General features: G+C 39.3%; 1 protein-coding gene across 1 annotated transcript in view; it reads right to left on the bottom strand.

The window, feature by feature from the left end:
* Window positions 1–24,547, bottom strand: part of KIAA1549L (KIAA1549 like) — a 154,471-nt gene that overhangs the window by 24,988 nt on the left and 104,936 nt on the right. Inside the window, exons 15-17 of the mRNA XM_056851136.1 lie at window positions 13,548–13,726; window positions 11,692–11,909; window positions 3,861–3,990 (exon numbers count right to left, since the gene is read on the bottom strand). Of these exons, the coding sequence (XP_056707114.1) occupies window positions 3,861–3,990; window positions 11,692–11,909; window positions 13,548–13,726 (527 nt within the window). The remainder of the gene's footprint in view (window positions 1–3,860; window positions 3,991–11,691; window positions 11,910–13,547; window positions 13,727–24,547) is intronic.

Genomic DNA, 24,547 nt, shown 5'->3' with positions numbered 1-24,547 from the left:
TTCTTGATTAATTTCTGAGATATCCTAATTAATGGTCTGAGGGATAGGAAAGGGAGTGGCTGGTTTCTGTCTCTGCAGGTGCCTTTGTACTGAGTGATGAGAAAATGCAGAGTTTCACCCTGCCTTTTCTCTGTTGGTTGTTAGCCTGTGGTTGTGGAGGCCTCCAAACTTGTTCTCTGCACACATGCAACTGGCAGAAAAGAACTGGCCTTGGTTGCCATGATGCAGAGGAAAAAAAGAAAAGCCAGCAAAATGGGGACTTGACAGCAATATTCAGATACGTAGGAAAGGACAAACAAAATTATTATATTATCGGAGTTCAAAGATTTCAGATTTATTACGAATTTATGCAAAAGGTAACAAAACCAGCAAGTGTGATTGAAGCAAGTTGAAACTGCATCTCTCAATGTTGCTTTGAATACCTGGCAATAGATATTTGTGGCTTGATATTGCAAATTCTCCATTTAGCCATGAGACATTAGTTAGGAATTGGTTAAAAGAAACCACTAATTCTTGAGGACATTTCTTCTAGAAGCCAATGAAAGAGTAATCCTGAAAATGGCCCTCAGTCACACAGCAGTAGTTCCTAAAAAGGTACCCAAAGGTGGGAAGATTCATGGGACACTATTTCCTTATTTTTATTTATAAACTTGTGCTTCCAGTGTGTGAATTTGCTGAATTAATTAATTACCTGCACTGGTCAGGCTTTTAGGTTCTTTTCTATGAAAAATATATTTTGTAGTCATAAACATATTTTTCATGAAATAAACCATGTGTTTTTAGCCCCACAAAATTTACTGCTTATTTAAAAGCAGTTTTTGACCAAGTTTTTACTTTTATATTTCCGCTGTGATGAAACAGTGCAGTGTAGCAGATTGTAATCCTAGTTACACAGCATTTTATGATTTATATGTTCTGACAGGATTTGTCAAAACACTGTCAATCTTTTCACAAATGTACTCTTGTGAATATCATTTGATGTTTCAGTTTCCTTCACCTCATGAAATGCCACAACACAGCAGCATGCTGCAGTTTAATAGACAGCGATGTTATCTTTTACATCACAAGAATTGCGGCCCTTGTACTTTCAATATTTGGAGGCAATAAAACAATGAAAGCATTAACTAATTTTGCAGCATTCGTGAAAAAAGGCAAATACTAAATTAGGATTTTAAAGAAAGAGATTGAAAATAAATTAGCACTTGAATGTGGGTTTCCCAGAAGCATCTGGCTAGCCTTTGTTAGGAAGGGGAAAACCATACATCCTCAGTCTGATCCAGTGGCATTATTATATATGTAAATACTGCCCATATTCAGCTGCCTTGAACCAAGAGGAACACTGGGATATAAATGTTCTAATGGTAAATCAAATTAATAAATACCCCAAAGCACCATGTTCTTATTTTGACAAGCTTATTCCTCATATTTGATATCTGACCTTGCTGTAGGAGCTACATCAGACCCACCTCAAGACTATTCCAGACTATGCTTGTGCATTCATTATTACTGATTTTCAAAGCCTACCTGCGCAATGCTGTGCACATCTACTCAGAGGTCCCGCTGTATTCAGCGAGGCATACTCCCAGGTAAGCATGCATACGATTGCACTGCAGGTTGGCAGAAACAAGAGATGCTCCTGTCTTGATGGCAGTTAGTTGGATTTATTAAGTACCTTTTGTTTTACCAGCATCCAAACCACTTCTGAACTAGGGGTGTGCATTCAGCTGAAGCCGAATGGGACAATCCCCTGAAAAAATACCTTTTTGGTATTTGGGGAGGGGGATTTTCGGTTAAAAAAATGGCAGCAATAAAGGGAGCCGAAAAAGTGGATCCTGAATAATGCCGATTTTTTTTCTGCTTTATTGGAGCCGCGTTTGGCTCTGCCATCATCTTTCCGCTCCCTTTTCCTCCCTCCCCCCCTTACTTACTTGAGTCAGATCCACGCTGCCTTTTGGCTTGGACCTCCATGTGGAATTCTGAGCTAGCAAGCAATGTGGATCTGAATGCCCCTACAGTTCTAATACCCATTGCTTGCAGGCTTGGACCCCCACATGGATGTCTGAGCCAGCAAGCGATGTGGATCAGAACGCCAAGCCCAGCACTTAGATCGCCTCCCCTGCTGCCCTCAATATCAGAGGCTGCAGAGGACGTGGATCTAAGAGCTGGGCAGGAGCCCAGCACTTAGATCGCCTCCCCTGGCACCCCCAATCTCACAGGCCACAGGGGATGTGGAACCCAGCACTTAGATTGCGTCCCTGATCTTGGAGACTGCAGGGGACCCAGCGTATTTTTCAGGTTTATTAAACCCGACAATTTTCGATTATTTGAAAAAGCCAAATCCTTTTTATTCAGCTTTTTCGGATTTTCAAAATTTCCTGGGTTTAATAATCCTGAACCCAAAAAAATATCCAAAAAATGGTTCACAGCCCTATTCTGAACTAATGGCTTCCTTGTTGCACAGCACCAGAATATTTTTTTGTTCACATTGATTTTTAATATGACCAAGTATGTATCAGTGTATTTAGAAAATATATACACAACCGCTACAGAAACCTGCTTGAGACAGTTGCAACTAAAACAATAAAACAAAACAAGCCAAAGCCATTACAAACAAGTCATTAAAAACAAGGCAGGACATAAAAACAGAATAAAACAAACCCCGAGCAGCCTAATTTTTTATTGATAAAACAGTCCTCAGGTCAGAAGCAGAGAGCAAACAAAGACGAAACTCTTTAGTTTGATGCCTGGTCAAAAAAAAAATGTTTTGGCCTGGTGCCTAAAGGAAAGTAAGGTAAGTTTCATGTGACTCTCAAGCAGGAGGACATTTGATGCTGAAGTCTTTTCCTGGTTCACAATATGAGCAATTGCAACTATATCACATTTTTATCTTACACTTTTACCAAGAAGCTAAGGGGTGCATGATTCCCTCCTCCTCTATTTTATCCTCAAAGCAATTTAATTAAGTAAATTAGGCTGAGAGTGTGACTGGCCTGAAGTCAACCAGTCAGCTTCACAGCCATGTGGGAATTTGTATCAGCCTGACACTCTAACCCCCACACAATACTGGCTTACCCCCAACATGAGGCAAGTGTTCTCTAGCTCAGGCAGGAAAAATGTAAAGTGTGATGTCAGTTCTGACCACATCAAGGGAAAACACAATGGGAAGGAGAGGAATAAAAACTGCCTAGAAATAAAATTCTCTTAGACATTGACATATAACCATGATCCCATATTCCATCTCTACATCCACAAATGAACAATACACCAAGGGAATCCAAATCCAACCCAGAAAAAAGCCCTAAATTTTCATACTATACAAATTATTACAATTAAGCACCTTTACAAATTAGTTTGAATAATATATTTTGCTTCAGCCAGTTAATAGGGAGAAAGGAAGTACATCAGAAAGTGAAGTACAATCCTTTAACAACTTTAAAACCTGATCAATACCCCACTACCAGCCCTGAGATTTACCATGCTATCCCCCACATACTTTTAAAACTCTCAACGAAGTCGCAATAGTACTAGCAAGTGGTTAAAAAAGAGTAAAAGCTGACATTTTCAAAATGTACTTTCATACCTAATAACAAATTCCAAACCATTAAACCTTGACTTCAAAAGCTGCCTTTCCTTATTTACTATTGGATTCATTCAGCAGGCTACATAAAAAATTGAATAGGAAGCTTCACTGTAAAAAGGACATCATGATGCTATAACTTGACCTCTGAATATCTGAAGTGCTAAAAATTCACCATTCATTGAACATTTAATCATTTATTTGTATATGTCTTTCATTATTCTTATAAAACTATATATAATCAGTACAATTTGCTCAGCGAACAGGATTTGCATATACTTACATCATATCCACTGTTGGGGATACCACGCCTTTGCCTCTCTCGAGTAACCAGAAGATCCATTTCTGTTTCTCCTGGACTAGGGCTGTTTAAAGACTGCCTGCTTCGGTAAACTGAGTTCTTCATCTGCTGCCTGGACAAGAGCAAATTAAACATTTAAATGAGATCAAGTTACACAAATTACAACGTATAATTAATTTATTTTTATGATATTTGCTGTTATCAAAAAGTACCATAACCTTGATCTGGGCAAAGGGGAAAAAAGGTTTATTACTTTGGAAAGTAACTGGTTACACCAGATCAAATTTTGTTGTGTTCACAAATGAAAACAAAAGCAGTACGTATCTGTAAAGCACTACACGACCTGCAGAACATGTTTGTACCACTGGTGATCATTTGGTTCCTCTTATAAAAGGAACAATTTTCAAAGAATTGTACTGGGTACCAGCAAATTTACAGGAACTATAACAAGTGCTGGTTTCAACCATTAAAACCTAGGTCTGGGCTCTGGATATCTGAAGTAACACCTCAATCAATCACCTCAATTATGCATGGTTTGGAGAGAGAGGACAGGGAGAAGTTTTTCTCCCTCTTCCATAATACTAGAATCTGGGATCATCTGCTAAAGCTGGAGGGTGAGAGATTCAAAACAGATAAAAGGAAGTATTTTTTCACACAATGCATAAATTCCCTGCCCCAGGATGTGGTGATGGCTGCCAGCTTGGAGGGCTTTAAGACGGGAGTGGACATATTCATGGAGGAGAGGGGTATTCATGGCTGTTAGTTAGAATGGATACTAGTCATGCTGCATACCTATTCTCTCTAGTATCAGAGGAGCATGCCTATTATTTTGGGTGCGGTGGAACACAGGCAGGATGGTGCTGCTGCACTTGTCTTGTTTGTGGGCTTCCTAGAGGCACCTGGTTGGCCACTGTGTGAACAGACTGCAGGACTTGATGGGCCTTGGTCTGATCCAGCAGGGCCTTTCTTATGTTCTTATGTAACAGGTTACCTGCCCGTGTCCTGATATCCACCAGGAAGCCCTCTTAAAGCCACCCTCCCTTCAGCTGAGATGTGCTGCATGATGCAGATACAGATTTAGGACCCCTACATGGATACCAACCTTCACAGCCCCCTTTTAGGAAGGAGACCTTTCTATACTGTTGTTTTCCCGTTGCCTTTGTTTTTGTGTTAAGGAGTTTTATTGAATCATGAGTTTTGGAGAGCAGGAGGAAAAGAGAGGGAGAATGAACACACTATTTATTTTGTTTTATGGAGTTTTGTAAGGCACTCCACTGGCCATGTTTCACCAGAATTTGGGGTATAATATTGACAGAGGGAGTGTTTGCATGTCAATGGTCTTCCATATCTGTTGCCTATATTATTATTATTATTTGATTTATAAGTCACCCTTTCCTGGCCAAGGCCAGGCTCAAAGTGGCTTGTAACCTTTTAAAACAGTTTAAAACAATCCATAAATTACAATGTTTACAACAGTAAAACCAGGTGCCTTCAACCAAGCGGCAATAATACTCAATTTATGGGGGTGGGGGGTATAGCAGAGGAGGTGAGGCCAGCTAGTTGGAATACCGATGCTGTCCTCAGCCATATATGCCTGGAGGAACAGCTCAGTTTTACAGGACTGCTAGGCCTTTACATTATCAGTTATCAATACAGGCCTTTATATTATCAATTCCCTCTAAATGTTCAAGAGGATCTTGAAAAATTAATTTAGTTGGAGAGTGCCAGACTGTCAGGTTGTAAATAGTGCCGCTAATTGCTCTCCAATAGGTTTCATACAACAGCTTTTCTCACAGAGTTGTACCCATTGCCTATGCTAATTATGTAGTAGTATGACAATAACAGAGTAACAACATGGTTATTACTGTACAATATAAAGTAGTGCCTGTCCACTTGGGTATAATTATAAGATACTCAATCTTTTTCTGTGTTTCATCCACTTGAAACATAAATAAACAAGTCAGCTAGCATGGTAACAGCATCGCTGTCTACAAAATGTACCTTCAGAATACATACTTTGAGATTACGCAACTCTCAAGTTCCAGTTACTACATATGAAGCTTCACTGCACACTTTTAATCTAAGAAGACAGTTACCATGACACAGTTATAACAACAAAAGTTTTACATGCCTGAACAGAAATTGTATATTTTATCAAGATGTAGTTTGAAATACCGTTGACCTCACTGTCAACAAATTTAAACGACTGAAGAAGCTTCATTTTCTTTAAAATAAAACATGACATTTATTCAGGGCTAAAGCACATCATTTAGAACAGAGATTCTCAGCCTGAAAGCAAGCTAGATGTGAAAGCAGCATGTATTTAATCTGGCCCAGAACATCTTGTATGCCTTAGGCATACTAGCCTAATGGCCTCAAAAGATTGGGATTTTGTTTTTTGTTGTTGTTGATTCAACACTCCTAATTGTCAACATTTAGTTTCACATGCTGCTTACAACTTGGAATTCTATACCTTTGCTCCAAGTGGCCATGTTAAAACTTGCACACAAATGACTTATTTCCACACAAATGACTTATTTCAATACCGCAAGTCCAAGCTGCAGGAGTTATTTGAGACAGAATAGAATATTTCAAGGTAGAATGCTCAGCCTCAATTTGTATCATTACACAAATCTTCACAAAAAGTCTGCTGTTCCTTTTAACCCTAAAACAAGGCTACAGGATCTCAGTAAGTATCGTGTAGCACAATGTTAAATATTATTATTCAGAACTAAATCTCTTAGAAATTATTGGGACTCACTGAGCAACCCTATGCAGATCTACTTTGAACTGAGTCCTGCTTTATTCAATGGGGCTTACTCCCAGGAAAGTGTTTTTAGGATTATGCATACTACCTATACAAGCTGGGGTTTTGCAATTTAATTTTGAAATAATTTTGAAAAATTCGTCCATTAGGCTAGGATACCTAATTAATTTTGCATTTTTATCCACCAAGGCAGCCATTTATTAGTCATTGTCAGCCCAAACTATCCTGTCCAAGCAGTGCAAATACAGGTTGTAGAAATTCTATCAAACGAGACAATGGAATGCATACATAGAATATATTCCTTCTTGTCAATTTAGACTTCTCCATGTGTATTAGCAAGGTGGAAGACCACCACAGAGAGGACCTTTTCCATTTGAGGAAATCTCTCCCTGTCGTGGTTTGCCTGGCACCAAGCTGATGTTATGGTCCAGGCATTATTGTTATTGATTTTTATTTTAGAGTAGGCTGTCAAGCATCACTGAATTTTGTTTTTGAGGCTCACAGTGTTTTAGCTTTATTGCTGTATGAATTTTATTGCTGTATGAATTTTATTTACAGCAATTTTATTGCTGTATGAATGCTGCATTTTTATGTTTTTATACTCATTGTAAACCAACTTGTAAACCCATATGAGTTAAACAGTGTGAGCTATAAATTTTAAAAATAAATAAATACCCATGAAACAGTCAGGCTTCAAAGAAAACCTCCCTTCCTCAAGTCACAGTTGCTGGCTTCTGAGAGATCATAGAATCATAGAGTTGGAAGGGACCACCTGGGTCATCTTGTCCAACCCCCTGCACAATGCAGGAAACTCACAACTACCTCCCCCACACACCCCCAGTGCCCAGGAGATGGCCACGATGCCCCCCTCCCATGAACTGCCCATGTTAATAGAATCAGCATTGCTGACAGATGGCCATCTAGCCTCTGCTTAAAAACCTCCAGGGAAGGAGAGCTTACCACCTCCTGAGGAAGCCTGTTCCACTGAGGAACTGCTCTAACTGTTGAAAATTCTTCCTAATGTCTAGATGGAAACTCTTGTGATTTAATTTTAACTTGTTGGTTCTGGTCCAACATTCTGGTGCAACAGAAAACAACTCTGCACCATCCTCTTTATGACAGCCCTTCAAGGACTTGAAGATGGTTATCATATCCCCTCTCAGTCTTCTCCTTTTCAGGCTAAACAAATCCAAGAAGTAGATGTGGGGCACACTTCATTTGCCTGGGCAATTTGTGTTTGCTTTACAAAATGTATTGGTTGCCTGGCAGAAGACAAGTCTGCCTCATCTGCTGCTATGAATATGGAAGCTATCGTAAACCCTTGACCGAAGAATGGTCCTTCTATCGGGGATGGTCATCCTCTTCCACCGAGCGCGCAGTTTTGGGAGGGACGCACATGGAGCAGTGAGGGAGGTAGGGGACACCCACCTAGCCAGCCAGATCAGCCAAATCAACCCTGGCAACCAATGGGGTGACAGATGTTGCAGTCAGATTGCCTTCACGTCCGAATATGGAAGAGGATAAACATACAGAAGGATGGTCCCTCTTGATTATCTTATGGGATAACAAATCCAATTGTATTTGTCCACATATTATTTCTATATTACAAAGCTGGCTATTACCTACATATATATATATGCTCAATTAAAAAAAAAAATTAAAGGTAAGAAGACGGAAAGAGCTGTTTGTGGTATCCAGTTAAATTGCTCCAGGGATAGACTAAGAAATTAAACCAATCAGTCAATCAATAATTTATTACAGTCATGGACCAGCAGAATAAAATCTATATTAGAATATATATACAGTCTTCCATTAAAATATATTTTTAACGGTATGTGTTACTATATCGACACTGTAAATCGGTAAACTCTGACAGCTGCACAGAATTTGGCAACCCTGTCTGAGGCTCCAGATTCAAAGTCTGCGAGAAGAAAGGAAGTATACCATTCCTCTGATTTTCACGGGATGTTTTGGAGGATAGGTATAATAAATATGTATCTGTTATCATGACAGAAGGGACAGTGCAAAAGGACATGTCAAGCCGTTTCAATTTCCCCGGTAATGCAAGGGCTTAAACACTCATGAAGCACCACACGATGGTATCTCCCTTCTAATAAAGCCGATGGAACAACACTGAGATGGGCCAGAGTGAAACCTATCCTGTGTTTTGGGAATCAATAAATTAGCTAAATAGTTTGACCACACAAATTTCTTGTTCCTGAAGTGACAGGGACTAAGGTGTCAAAATTACCCAGAAAAAAAAAACACTGGAGCGGCTTTACCTATGCTACTGATCAGGTTGAAGAGGCAAAATGCACAGATCTGTGAAGTACTGTGCCTGATCCTGACCAGTAGAAAAGAGCAAGAGTCCAGTAGCACCTTAAAGACTAACAAAAGTTCTGGCAAGGTATGAGCTTTCGTGAGTCACAACTCACTTCTTCAGATATTGACCAGGCCTTTTTTTTTTCATTTCCCCTTGTGTTAGGGTTGCCAACCTCCAGGTACAACTAAAAACAATGTAGACCCAATCCAAACACTCAGACATACAACAGCACCACCCACTGGTAGGGAGTGGTTATAAAGCCATTACACTACTCTCCATAAACATTCCAGGCAAGCTTGCCTGGCAACTCTCCTCTGCCTAAAGACTACTACAAATCTTTATGGTACCATCTACAGCTGTTTATGGCATTGCTTCAAGAGTAAGTATGCAGAGTTTTAAGATCTATCTAATTTATTCAAGTCCGAATGCCAGCACTAAATGAGGATCACAAAAAAACATAATTTCAGTTTTTGTGGCCAGTCATTAATTTTTAAATTTTCGTTAACTTGCACAGTTTTCAATTTGTCCTCAGATGTAAGCAGGATAATTTTTACTGTTAACCTAAAGTGACATTGATCCTGAACAACTTTACATGTGAGCAAATGCTATCTGAATAACAATGAATAAATCTTTGGATACTTGAGAGTGAAGTTAATTCACAGTGGGTAGCCGTGTTAGTCTGTTTGCAGTAGTCAAAAAGGGCAAGAGTCCAGTAGCACCTTAAAGACTACCAAAAATATTTTCTGGTAGGGTATGAGCTTTCGTGAGCCACAGCTCACTTCTTCAGATACAGCTAGAATGTGAATCCATCGGTCTTTAAGTAGAGGAACAGTATGTAAATGTGAATAGCAGGCTTGATGGGATTAGGTGTGATATGCAGAAGAGTCTGTGATGTCCAGGGGAGAGATGGGTGTGGAGAAATCAGCATTGGTAATTTCCAATCTCCCTTTAAAATTCCTTTGTAAGAGAAACTGCTGAATTACAGTTGATATTCAAACTAAAGTCAATGCATTTACCTGGGCTGAATAAAGACCTTGCATTCATGGCCCATTACCAATGCTGATTTCTCCACACCCATCTCTCCCCTGGACATCACAGACTCTTCTGCATATCACACCTAATCCCATCAAGCCTGCTATTCACATTTACATACTGTTCCTCTACTTAAAGACCGATGGATTCACATTCTAGCTGTATCTGAAGAAGTGAGCTGTGGCTCACGAAAGCTCATACCCTACCAGAAAATATTTTTGGTAGTCTTTAAGGTGCTACTGGACTCTTGCCCTTTTTGAGAGTGAAGTATTGGTGAAAATTGATTGGAATTAGGCAGTTTTTCTAAAATAATCAATAAACCTTAAAAATCATGCCTTTGAATATGTGCTCCATGGCCTCTTTCTACATTGTGCACAAGCAAGCAAATGTCAGAGTGGCTAATAAAACTGGATCAATATTAAAACTTCAGGGAAAATATATTGTAGTAATTTCATAATTCATTAATACCTTATATCCTGTCCACTGTGTACATTAATGTGAAATTTCAGCTTGCTTCATTTATATTCCCAAGACAGTTTGCGCTAATAAAATAGGGTACTGTATAATTCAAAAGTTATCTTATCTTTTGCTGCACATATGCAACAGTCCCTCATCTCCACTATACAAGGTCCTGATGTTCCAAAGCCTTCAGTACTGACACCAGATTTCTTGGTTCTTTGCCATCCCATATCATAATACTGTAAAACTTCATTTTTTAATCACTGTCCTTCACAGTTTTGCAATTGTAACCTCTTGAGCTAGCCATCAAAACCATAATTACCCCTCCCTTTTCTAAATGACAAATATAAAGAATAACAGTGGTAGTGGAAAATACCACCAAGTCACTGCTGCTATATTTGACCAGCATGGATTGTACATACTACTTCTTACCCTTTATTTTATCATGAATCCTATGGTCTGTGAAGGACTATCTCTTGATGGCATCCTGTTTACATTGAGTATGAATAGTGACATCATATGTCCTCGGGAGTAAGAGCTTGACTCAAGTACAGGTTTCATTTCCATTCTTTTAAACATCCCCGCCCCCATTCAGACTCTGCTCTTCTCCCAAATGCATTTGTAAATAAGTTACACTGATTACAAGACAGGGAAGGCAGGGGTATCCAATGTGGTGCCTTTAAGCATTTAACTTAGAAGTTTGGTTTCCAAAACAGAGGCCGTGTGGTAACAACTACTGATTTCCATTAGTTGTTACAAAATACTATTATACAATAAAAAGTCATCAGTGTGTAACTTTAGTACATGAAAGCTCTTGTACTGTCATTCAGTTTTTCATCATAAAAAAATCCTGTACAAGAAACCGCATGGTTTGGGACAGGTCATAATTCCTTTTGTTATACCAAGAAATAACATTAAATGTTCCATTCTGGTCAACAACAACAACAACAACAACAACAAAAGAGAATACTTAACCTACAACCATTATCCTTTCCAGCTTACTTAAAATCATGCCACAGCAGTCATAAATAAAGCACCAATCTTTTTGAGGAAATGAAACCTCGCCAAACAAAGGAATCGATTCTTCCCAGGCAAATGAGTGTTATTTCACGTTAACATTCCACAATATATGCCACTAAGGCTGAAACACTTGTCTTCATAATTTGCCTCTTTTGCAGTGGAAACTGGGGTACAGGCATGGGTAAACGTATATAAAATGGGTAAACACTCACCTGTTTTTGGGTTCTACAAATGGGGATGATCCATCTGTATCAGGATCCAAAATATGATCTATTTCATTTTGTGCTTTTTCATACATCTTTTTCCTCTCCACCAGTCCCTTATTGTTATCAACTTGGGGAAAATCATAATACCCTTTCCGTTTGGCTTTCAGGCGCAATTTGTTGCGATAGTGCTCTATATCAGACTTCTGCTTCAGGGCTTTGTTAACCTGAAGGGAAGTAAAAACAAATTTAAAATGACAACACCAAGGTAAACTATTCTAACTAAACTAAAATAAAAAATTAGTTTTGAGTACGTTGTGTGCAAGTACACCCTCGCTTTCACACCTGTAGAATAAATTAAGAGATGCACATATGTACAGATTAATCTAATCACATTATTTTTCAGGTGATTAATTTGTTGACCCAGAGCTTAGTTGGGGCGGGGGGCTGGAAACAGCTACCCAGACTCACACCCGTAAAACTTAGGCATGCACAATCAGTACAAGACACAGCATTGGGATGAAAACAGGAACAACTTTTATTGGTTATAGCGTTAAGGGCATTAGTGTGGCATAGGGGATGGATCCAGGTCATCGGCTGACCCTCCTGCCGGCTGCTGCTGTACCTCCTACTCCCCAGCCTGCCTGCTGAGGAGCATCCTGGGAGGGCCTCTTACTCCCAGCCCGCCTACTGGGAGTAGCCTGGGATGGCAGTATGCGGGACACCACTTGGACGGGAGCCACTGTGATTCCCCTGCCACTTGGAGGGTGACCGCCCTGACAGCCTCCAAGCTGGGCATGTCCCCTGCCAGGCCTCTTCTAAAATCCCTTATTGGGATCCCCAGAGAGGAAAAAGGAGACAATTTGCCTCAATAGCAAATCAAATCACAACAGTATTTATACTAAGAAACAAAGGGATTTGACAGCATTCTTTGACTAAGAGTTCCCATACTGAGATATCAGATTACTTGTTCCTGTCACCATTCATCTCAGGCCATTAATGCATGGTTGTTTCTTTGTGGTCACCCCGCTGACTACTTCAGGGCTTTGCCTTGATTATGCATGCATTTTCCCACTGTCAGAGGCTACCTTGCTCTCCCTGTGCATTTTGCCCGGGTTTTCTGGATGCTGGCTAAACACGAATCCAGAAAATCCATCGGGCACAAACACTGTGACTAAGATTGGCCTTTGCACAGGCTAACCAAAGCAGTAAGAATGATTTCAAGCCTTTTAATGTCTTGTGTGTGTGTTAAGTGCCGTCAAGTCGCTTCCGACTCATGGCGACCCTATGAATGAAAGTCCTCCAAAATGTCCTATCTTTGACAGCCTTGCTCAGATCTTGCAAATTGAAGACTGTGGCTTCCTTTATTGAGTCAATCCATCTCTTGTTGGGTCTTCCTCTTTTCCTGCTGCCCTCAACTTTTCCTAGCATGACTGTCTTTTCCAGTGACTCTTGTCGTCTCATGACGTGACTAAAATACGATAGCCTCAGTTTAGTAATTTTAGCTTCTAGGGTCAGTACAGGCTGGATTTGATCTATAACCCACTGATTTGTTTTTTTGGCAGTCCACGGAATCCGTAACACTCATGTCTTACTGGACTCCAAAAGAAATGTAAGGGAAACATAGTTTGCATCCCCCTTCCTTGTAATCAGAGGCCCTGTAGCTGAAGGTCTCACTTATTCTTATACTGCTTTGTGGCAGCTTTTATATTTTCAGATTGCCAGGAGTTACAGAGGGTTTCATATCCTACTGGATCCTAGCGTCCATGCCAGCCACTGCCTAATAGTCCCTTAAGCCCGAACATTTTTTTTACTTGTCAATATACGAATCAATACATAAAATCAACTATAGGATACGTTCTCACCTCTCCGTTCAGGATAGCAGTTTCCTGACTCCTATCTGATGTTGGATGTACAGGAGGTAAAGCTACAGGTTTTATGGCAATGAGCTGTACAGATCCAGAGGATGTGTCAAAGGGATCAATGGAAGACTTGCCCACGCTGTCAAAGAGCATGCCTCCCTCTTCTTCATCACTTAGGGGCACTAAAACACACAGGGATTAAATCAGCATATGGTTTCATTTTTTAAAAAAATTGTGTCTATGACGCAAAAAAGGAATTCATGCATTAGATTATGGCTGATGCTTGAGAGCCATACCCCTGAAATCACAGCACTTAGATTTCAGATACTTGGAAACTGTTGTGGGCTTTATTTCCCATGCAAGGCGATTTGATTGAAATGTATACTCCAATGCAGAAGGAATTAGTTGTTGTTTTTTTAAAAGGGGGGGGGACTCCATCATGGAGATAACGGGCCGGGAATTGCTCCTGATCTTCAGGCATTAGTGTGGAGGTCTAAATGACAGCACTTCCCACACAATTGGGCACCTTTATTTGTACACACACTGTTCAAACTTTGGGCTGAATGTGGGGAGGTAGGGCCAGAATATGCAACCCTTTCCCCTTCCCCAGTAGCAAGTGAACAGCTGTTGAGTGAAAAGGGTTACAGTCATCTGGGGAATAAGGCCCCATGCTAACATAAAGCAAGGAAGAGGAAGGAATGATACAAGGCAGCCACACATTTTCCTGATTCTCCTCCCCATTCTTGCCCAGAACAAGCCTTCAGAATAGTCATCCATAATATATATATTCTTCGAAGAGCTCATAGCACATAAACTCATCCCAATTTCATTTCTAGTAAGTACGTTTGGGATTGATTAAAAAAGGAGAGGTGACCGAACATACATGTTTACAACATGGGGAAAAAGAAATGTGTACACAACACAGGAAACATAACCTGTATCTCTTTCAGATCCTCTAAAATATTTGTCTACCCTAAGTAGGGGTTTCAGGTCTGGAAACCAGCAGGAGGTTTGAGGCAGGGACATGATAGGTTTGCCAACCTCCAGGTAATCCTGGAGAGAATGAAGGCTCAGTGCTGTATAGATGATGGAAAAGATCCAAACAGCACTATAAGGTAATATAAACGCAAGATAAATTTATATTTATAAAGGTGCAGGTAAGTGCAAGGAGTGAACATATGTACAAAATTTAAGGGAAACACAATCAGGGTTTTTTTTAAACAATTAGCATGAATAGTCCAGCAAGATATGCAATATGACAAAAGAAATTGTCCAATGGATCATATAAAAACAATATAGCTGTCCATGAAAGACTTTCCTGTACTTCTTGGTAGCTGGACACAAAATGTCAAAAATGAGGACCACAGCGAGGAGGTGCCAGAAGAGGTGCCCGGACGTGTCGTCTAGATCATGCACACGTTTTGCACATGGCTTCATCAGCTACACATATCTGTATAACATGATCAAAAAAGTATACCATGCTAATACAAAGATATCATGTCAATAAATAATTGTTTAAAAATATTAAGAGTTAAACCTTTATTTCACATTATATCAAAAATATTAATATTAAGAAACTATGCAACTACCATCATAAATATATATTAAAAAACTTACTAGAAAAGTTTATAACAATCATATCAATTTCAAAGAGGGACCAAGAGGATTTCTATATAGGTCTCCAAAGCATATAATGAAACTGACAAGATGCGAGTTCAAATAGAAAGCAATGCAAGGAAATGAACAGCAGCTGGTGGAGCAGTAAAGAAAAATGCTTAAAGGAGAAAACTCCTTATAAAAAACAAGAGTAATCCAATTCATTATTTAAACCATTGGGGGACAAGGATCCCATGAGAAATATAAGTTTGGTTTCCATTTGATGTAGTATTTTTTGTATATTTTGGGAATCATAGGGACGACCTTGGTACTGCCACAAGACGCAGAAAGACATGTCATTATCTCGGTGTCCTTTATCAATAAAGTGCGGAGTGAGCGGAGCCTCAAGATTTCCGGAGCGGATCCTAGACCGATGCTCTGAAATTCTTGTTCTAATAGGTCTAATTGTGCTGCCAATATAGGAAAATCCACATTTACATAAGATATAATAAACGACCTGTTTGGAAGAACAGTTAAAGAACTGTCTCAAAGTAAACCTGAAACCAGTAACCGGGGAGATAACCTCTTTGAGGGTAAGACATAAATTACAAACTGAACAGGAGCCACATGGATAATGTCCCAAAGCGGGTGGATGGGACGTTGGAGAAGGCTCCTGCAAAGGAGTGTCTGTATGCACTAATTGGTCTCGAATGGTCCGGGGACGGCGAAGTCCACACAAAGGAGGGGTTTGGCAGCCTGGTAAGCATTGTATAAGGTGCCAATGTTTCTTAACTATTTTATTGATCATATTAGACTTGGAGCTGAATTGTAAGGACCAAGTGACCCCAGATCGGGAGTTGCGAGGTTGCTGGGAAGTAAATAGTGCCCCTCTGTCTAAAGAATCGGCTCTTGCCTTGGCTGAATGTAAAACGTGGTCCGGATAACCCTTGTTCCGCAAGGCATTTTGCAGCTCACGGGCAGATAGTTGAAAATCACTGTCCAGAGTAGAATTACGTTTTAAACGTAAGAAATGGCTTATGTAAATGTGGATTTTCCTATATTGGCAGCACAATTAGACCTATTAGAACAAGAATTTCAGAGCATCGGTCTAGGATCCGCTCCGGAAATCTTGAGACTCCGCTCACTCCGCACTTTATTGATAAAGGACACCGAGATAATGACATGTCTTTCTGCGTCTTGTGGCAGTACCAAGGTCGTCCCTATGATTCCCAAAATATACAAAAAAATTACATCAAATGGAAACCAAACTTATATTTCTCATGGGATCCTTGTCCCCCAATGGTTTAAATAATGAATTGGATTACTCTTGTTTTTTATAAGGAGTTTTCTTCTTTAAGCATTTTTCTTCACTGCTCCACCAGCTGCTGTTCATTTCCTTGCATTGCTTTCTATTTGAACTCGCATCTTGTCAGTTTCATTATATGCTTTGGAGACCTATATAGAAATCCTCTTGGTCCCTCTTTGAAATTGATATGATTGTTATAAACTTTTCTGGTAAGTTTTTTAATATATATTTATGATGGTAGTTGCATAGTTTCTTAATATTAATATTTTTGATATAATGTGAAATAAAGGTTTAACTCTTAATATTTTAAAACAATTATTTATTGACATGATATCTTTGTATTAGCATGGTATACTTTTTTGATCATGTTATACAGATATGTGTAGCTGATGAAGCCATGTGCGAAACGTGTGCATGATCTAGACGACACGTCCGGGCACCTCCTCGCTGTGGTCCTCATTTTTGACATTTTGTGTCCAGCTACCGAGAAGTACAGGGAAGTCTTTCATGGACAGCTATATTGTTTTTATGTGATCCATTGGACAATTTCTTTTGTCATATTGCATATCTTGCTGGACTATTCATGCTAATTGTTTAAAAAAAAACCCTGGTTGTGTTTCCCTTAATTTTTGTACATATGTTCACTCCTTGCACTTACCTGCACCTTTATAAATATAAATTTATCTTGCGTTTATATTACCTTATAGTGCTGTTTGGATCTTTTCCAACCTCCAGGTAATAGCTGGAGATCTCCTGCTATTACAACTTATCTCCAGCCGATAGAGATCAGTTCCCCTGAAGAAAAATAGTCACTTTGGCAATTGGACTCAAGGGCATTGAAGTCCCTCCCCTCTCCAAACCCTGCCCTCCTAAGGCTCTGCCCCAAAAACCTCCCACCAGTGGCAAAGAGGGACCTGGCAGCCCTAGGACATGATGTTGTATGTGACACTACATCACTTCTGGGGAAAACACATAAGTGACCTAGGGTAGCTGGAGAAATGGCCAGAAACTCCATGGCACAGATATATTTTTTTATTGCCTGCTGCCACTTGGAGATACAGCAGGCAATGTCAACTGCCAGGGTGAAACCTCCCACCATAGCAGGAGGACTGGCAGCCCTAATTCTTTTTTTTTCACATGTTTTATTAATTTAATAATATGATAGGGATACAAAAGGGAAAAAAAGGAATGGGTAAGATAGAAGGGTATCCATCTGGCCAAATAGAAAAAGATAACATAAGCATAAACATTTTAGAGGCTAATCAAGCAGACAGTGTTGTTATTATTTTTCTTTCTGTTGGTAGTATACATACATTCAAGAAATAAACACCCTCTATGAGTAGTATATAACCTATTACATTGGGCCTAGCAATTTCCAACTCTAAACTTAAAATTATGTTGTTCTATAATATTTAGCCTTGAGCCTCAACATATCTATTGAATAATTTTCATTTTTCATTAAACTGTTCATGTGTCTCATCATTGGCTATGTTTGCCATGTAGGTCATTTTAGCCAAGGTAGCATAGTCTATTAATTTATCCTTCCATGTCTGGGAGAGATGATTGTTTCCACTTCCTTGCTAGGATGACTCTGGCAGCAGCAGTTGCATACTTAAACAAATCTTTAGATTGCGAAGGCAGTTCTGATGGCATAATACCTAATAGCCTGTTCTTGGGATCAAGTATACATTTTTGCTGAAACATCTTTTGTAATTGGCAGCCCTAATTCTAAAAGGCCCTGAACTGGATGGCCCAGGCTAGCCTGATCTCGTCAGATCTCAGAAGCTAAGCAGAGTCAGCCCTGGTTAGTATTTGGATGGGAGACCACCAAGGAAGTCCAGGGTTGCTATACAGAGGAAGGCACTGGCAAACCACCTCTGTTAGTCTCTTGCCTTGAAAACCCCATAAGGGGTCACCATAAGTCGGCTGCGACTTGACGGCACTTTACACACACACACACACACACACACACACACACACAAAATTCTAAAAGGCAGAGACAGTAGCAAAACTAAGGAGGAGGCATTGAAAAACATTCATCGGTCATCCTTAGGGAAATTATCCTCAGCACAGGTTTAGTAAGGTGGCGGTTACCAGCTGCCAGGCATGAACATAACACAATAAACAATTACTGGTAAACTGGTAATGCCGCCTGCATTTTAGAAAGGTATGTCCACTGATTTCCTAAAGAGAATGCTTTGGCACTCAGATGAGGTCTTATCAGTAAAAATCTGTTCATAAGCTGAATTATATTCTTTATCCTAAAAACAGCCCCTTTCACGCTAACAAATGCTGCTCTCTCTAAGGTTTAGATGACAAACCAAATTCACTTTATTTTGGAAACATGAACCCATTTAACAAGACAGAATAGTAAGTTTTGTAAAAGTTGATTTAAAATAAGTCGCATGTAATTTTATCGTTTTCAGGGTGGTGCAGCCAGCTATAAGAGGTTATCTGAAATGATGAAATATATAAAAGTTATGTCAGGCTTCTCCTAAATAATATCTTTAGGATTTGTGAAATTGTGCATAAAAATCAATCCTCTCAAGAGCTTTCTGAAAAGTAATGAGCACTTTTAAACACCAATATTAGATCAATAATCTTGTACACAGATACTATACTGCATCTTCCTATCAAGAGAAAAGATTATTTCTGTTCAAATGAACATAAGCCTTGCCTACTTTTTTTTTACATTACTTTTAACAAACACAAAGCTGTATAGTTTACAGAAATAACAGAATGAAACTAAACCCTTTGCATACTAGACAACCCATAATCACAACCCTGCCAAATCCTTTTAAGACATTTTAACAAGCAGAAAATGTTGTAATTTTTACTAAGCAGCTCCATACTATTGATAAAGTAAGACTAGAGGAAGAGTGATTTCCAGAGGCAACCAGCAATGCATATAAGATTAGTGTTGCTTGATAATTACCATGAACAAGGATATGCCACTGGAAACTGTCTGTCCCTCAACTGGAGGATTATTGCAGCATAGGGCTTGTCTTGTTTTTTTCTAAATTGCATCCCTGGTTCCCACAACAAACTCCTCATACCTCAAGTCAGGCTGGCTTATGTATGTAACACTTTACATACCCTTTATTTCATTACCTGTACAGTTTGGTTTTCTCACACTGGAATGCCAGGCACTTTTCTGATATAGACTCTGCATCGAGAGTTTTGAGCAAAATGCATTACAAAATATCTTATTTCAGACTTTCCTACTGATCACACACACAAAAACTGTAAGTGGAATTTCTGTTTTATCCGAGACACAGATCTTGTTTGGTAAATGTCACTTAAATTACAAATCTGATTTCCACTCTTGTCTTCATCCTACTGACACGTGAACGATAAAATTAGGATGTGGTCTACAAATGTTAGCAAACTTAAGCTGTCATTTAGGTAGGCAATGAACTGTAAGCAAACACTGTGGGCACTTTCATGTTTGCTCTGATCTCTTTCTTAGTGAATCTACAATGAGTGTTCAGAAGAATACAATCAAGCTCTATCATCACTGTATCACAGGGTCACAAAACTGATCAAATGTGAGGATGTTCACGATCAGATCCTCCCAGTGTTTTAAAAATGCTAAATGGATGTATACAGGGTGGGTGCAATTTGGATCAGGGTTGAGGAGGTGATAAGATATGAGAGGGCTTAATTCTTCCCACCACCACCCCCGCATAAGGCTCTGCCAACCAAAACCGATCCCCCACATGATATTAGTAGCCCCAAAGGAAACTGATGGGCAATCCATCTTATTTTCCTTTGAGGGCTAACAACAAACTGGGTGTAGGGGCAGTTTCAATCAGCAAACCACAAAAGATTAAAAAAAAATTAAGCCCCCTTTCATTCCTCCTCCCTGTATTGTCCCAATCTGAATCAAGCTACTATGGAGCTTCCATTTGCATTTCAAAAATGCTGAAAGGTTCCAGTCCAGTCAGAGATGTCCAAGCATCTTGTCTGTTTTGACTCTAAGTCTTCAATTAGCGGAAAAGCCTACAAGGAACCTTGAGACACTTCCACTGAATTTATATGTTGAATCACCCCACAGACCCTGGCCTTTGATTTCATAAATATGCAATACTTGTGATGGAGCAAGTACTGGACTGTCCACCTTTCTTCAACATCTCATGAACTATTAAAGCGCTGGAGAAACCTCTGTTCCTTCAGAATGCAGCGCTCTTTCAGACCTTGGAAATATACTTGTATATCTTTGTATATTTCCAACCCTAATTATGACTGCCGTAACTACAATTTTTAAACGTATGTTAAGTTTTAAGCCTAACATTTTATCATGGCGAGAGCAAAAGGCTTGTATTTGCTTATTCTAAACACCATGGGTGGTGGTGGTGGTGGTGGTGGGTTAATAGGCTACACCTAAACCTTTTTTTTTTCAACCTTTTGCTTTAACACAACTGAATGTCAGCATCCTTTTATATCATTACTCCATCCCACTCTTTCCTAAGCTGAGGCATACTAAGTATTTACCACATTTATTTGGATGGAAAAGAAGAAAATCAGTTAGTTTCTATAGTAACTACAGTTCCCTAAAATATTCTACACGTTCATACTAGCATTCTTATGCTGCTGAGATTAATGATGCTTCTAGAAAACCTTTGTCTCCCGGAGTGCAGCAAAAGTCTTATGGACCACACCCCCAATTTGTAGCACAAACAATTTGAAAGGTAACAAATGCTAGTTGGCAGGGAAGATGGCTAAGGTGGAATTGCAAAAAGTCCTTCAGTGGATTTCTGGATCACTTGTGCCAGGCTTGGTCACACAGAGAGTTACAAATCCTGTGATAGAGGGACCCTCTTCACTGAAGTGTCCTCTGCTGTTCCCATGTACACAAACGAAGCCAACAATAAAGAAAGCTTTGAAAAATACACTGAAAATAAATAAAAGCTAGTTAGGGTGGGTTTGGGGCAAGAACTCTCTTACTGCAGCACTCATACATTAAAATCATAGGTACTTTTCAACATAACATCCTTTGCTCTGTGGGCTATCCTTTTCTTGGAAGAAAATTTATATGTTTAGTAATATTCTGAAAAGAAATGTTGAGTTGTGACAGCCTAGCAACACCTTCCAGATCATAGAATCATAGATGATCCACTAGGGTCATCTAATCCAACCCTTCTGAACAATTCAAGAAATACACAACTACCTCCCCCTACACCCCCAGTGACCCCTGCTCCATGCCCAGACGATGGGGGGGGGGGGCAATACCCTCCAGGATCCCTGGCCAATCTGGCCTGGAGGAAAACTGCTTCCTGACCCCAAAGTGACAATCAAAATTTCCCTGGGCATGTAAGAAAGTGCAACAACAGCCAAACACTGATGCAATCCTTCCTGCCCTCCCTCTCATGATTTGCCTTAGTTCACAGAATCAGAATTGCTGTCAGATGGCCATCTAGTCTCTGCTTAACAACCTCCAAAGAAGAGCCCACCATCTCCCGAGGAAGCCTGTTCAACTGACAAACCACTCTGTCAGCAAGTTCTTCCTAATGTTTATCTGAAAACTCTTTTGATTGAATTTCAACCTGTTGGTTCTGGTCCAACCTTCTGGGGCAACAGAAAACAACTCTGTATCATCCTCTATATGTCAGCTCTTCAAGTACTTGAAGATGGTTATCATATCACTTCTCAATTATCACCTCTCCAGGCTAAACATACCAAGCTCCTTCAACCTTTCCTCATAGGTCTTGTTCTCCAGATCCCTTACCATCTTCATTGCCTTCCTGTGGACACGTTCCAGCTTGTCTTTATCCTTCTTAAATTGTGGTGCCCAAAACTGAACACAAGATATATGTGAATTCTCCAAAACACATGGATACACAGAACCTGTATAGAATTTCCCTTTGTTTTGACATTTATTTATCCAACTTCCTAAGCTGGATAAAAGTCTTATATTATTTTGCTAGTGATTGTCCAATTAACTGAAGACAATACCAGACAGAGGATAACATAATTTGCCTTCTCCTGCATTTTGGCCCAAACACCCCTTCATGATGCAACATATAACTGACCCAGGCATAGTATACATTTCTGATTTCTTGATAGACCAATCTACAAGTCATACAATATAAGTAATTATTGTTTGTTAGCAAAGGTTACTGAGCAGCTATAAATGTGCATGATGGGTAATTGCCGCAGTTGTCTAATTTCAAACTTCTTTTCAGCTGTTGTTCTCAGATAGAACTCCATTCACCCTTACTTTGACCAAAGCAGTCAAAGAATTTATACTAGTCCAAAGTCCTTCAAGGACTCCAGATCCCATAAATAGCTCACAGTGATCACATGCTTCCCAGTGCAGCACAGTGGCTCATACTTGGGTAAATTGAAAACTCTATATGCACACTAGACACTACAATTCTTCTATGCCCAAGGAACCTCTGGATCAGGCTGTTTATACAAAAAGACACATGAACATTCAAGATACCAAATTGCCAGATCCTAAATATTAATCATACACAGATAAAATATGGATTTTTCATTTTATACAAGGTTACAGATACAGCTAGGGGTATGCACTTCGATATACTGGAACTGAAAATAAACTGGAAATTAGCTGTTTTGGTCAGCTAGCGGATATCCAAAAGCTTCCAAAATACTCCATTATTCCTGGAGTAATGGAAATTTATCTCCCAAATGTTTAGAAGTGTTTCAGGTATCAGGGACTGGGAGCCAAGGGAGAAACAGAGGAAGCTGGTCTGCCAAACAATTGATTAGTGGCTTCTTCTGCCCTTTAAATTTTAAAGGCCGTTATTTTTTTATTTATGTTTTATTTTAAAGTTACAACATCAATACCAACATCAAAACAAACACAATACATATAATACACAAATACATGCACTATACAAATCCCTTTCACTCAACCTAACACATCAAACATTACACTACCATTACGTGCCTTAACATAGCTTTATTATTTTTATCATCTATCCCACAATTATATTCTAATTAAACAATCCAGATGACCCAGATTCTGTTTATATTTCTCTTAAACATTATAATCTTAATTTCCAAAATCTTCTGTCTAGCTTCTAGTAGACTTTATGTCATTCTTATCATAAACATCATTACACTTCTATTACTCACTTTCCCCTTAAAATTATTAAACTTATATCTTTACTTGTTATACCTATATTTTAAGAAAAACAAAGTTTATTAAACTTATCTGTGCTCTTTAGCATGCTACATATGATTTACTTAAAGCATAATCTTAACCACTTTATCAGTTACAGTTCAAAATTCTACAAAAGCCTTACATATTTGCATAATCATAATATGGTTTCCATTTTCTTTTCAGCTCCTCTACTGATCTTTTATTCAAAAAGTTTGTCAATCAAAAGCCAGGTCTACTCCTATAATAACAATGACCCTTTAAAATTTAAAGGGATTGGAGACTCTTGAGTAACAGCTGATCAGGTAGACCTGGCCTCTGAGGACAGGTCTACCACCGATAGTAGATTTGGCCTCTCTAGTGTCCATAGGAAATAATGGTTCCCATATACCTGATCAACTGTTAGTCAGCATCTTCAGCCCCAATTACATTTTAAAAAACCATTATTTTTTATGACGGTAGACCTGGCCTCTGATTTCTGAGGCCAGGTCTTCCCATAGAAAATAATGGCCCTTTAAAATTTAAAGGGAATGGAGACACTGACTAACAGCTGTTTCGACAGACCATGTTCCTCTCCCTCCCTGCCTCCTTAGCCATCCTGCCTCTGGGGGTGGGGGAATGGGGAGCCAAATTCATAAAATGTTCCCAAATTCTCAGGATCTGAAAAAAATCCCAAAATAACAAAAAGCATGCCCTCCCCAAATGTGGATCTGAAATTAGTCAAAAAAATTTTATATGGGCACCCCTTGATACAATGAAATTTACAAAAATATGATAACAATCTCTGATTATGTAAAAATGCATTTAGTGTCCTTGCCAAAATGTACTAAGGTCAGAACAGATTTTATAATACTGGGCTGCGTTTTTGCATTCACAGTGGCTTGTTTCATAATCCTGCAAAATGTGGAGCAAATTAATATATGAGGGAGGAGTTTAATGGCACTACTTCTATGATACCAGTGCTACAAACCA

The sequence above is a fragment of the Euleptes europaea genome, chromosome 6 (genome assembly GCF_029931775.1).
Source record: "Euleptes europaea isolate rEulEur1 chromosome 6, rEulEur1.hap1, whole genome shotgun sequence".
NCBI classification, from domain to species: Eukaryota; Metazoa; Chordata; class Lepidosauria; order Squamata; family Sphaerodactylidae; genus Euleptes; species Euleptes europaea.
Note: the sequence above shows the minus strand (reverse complement) of the source record. Positions and strands in the feature narration are given on the sequence as shown.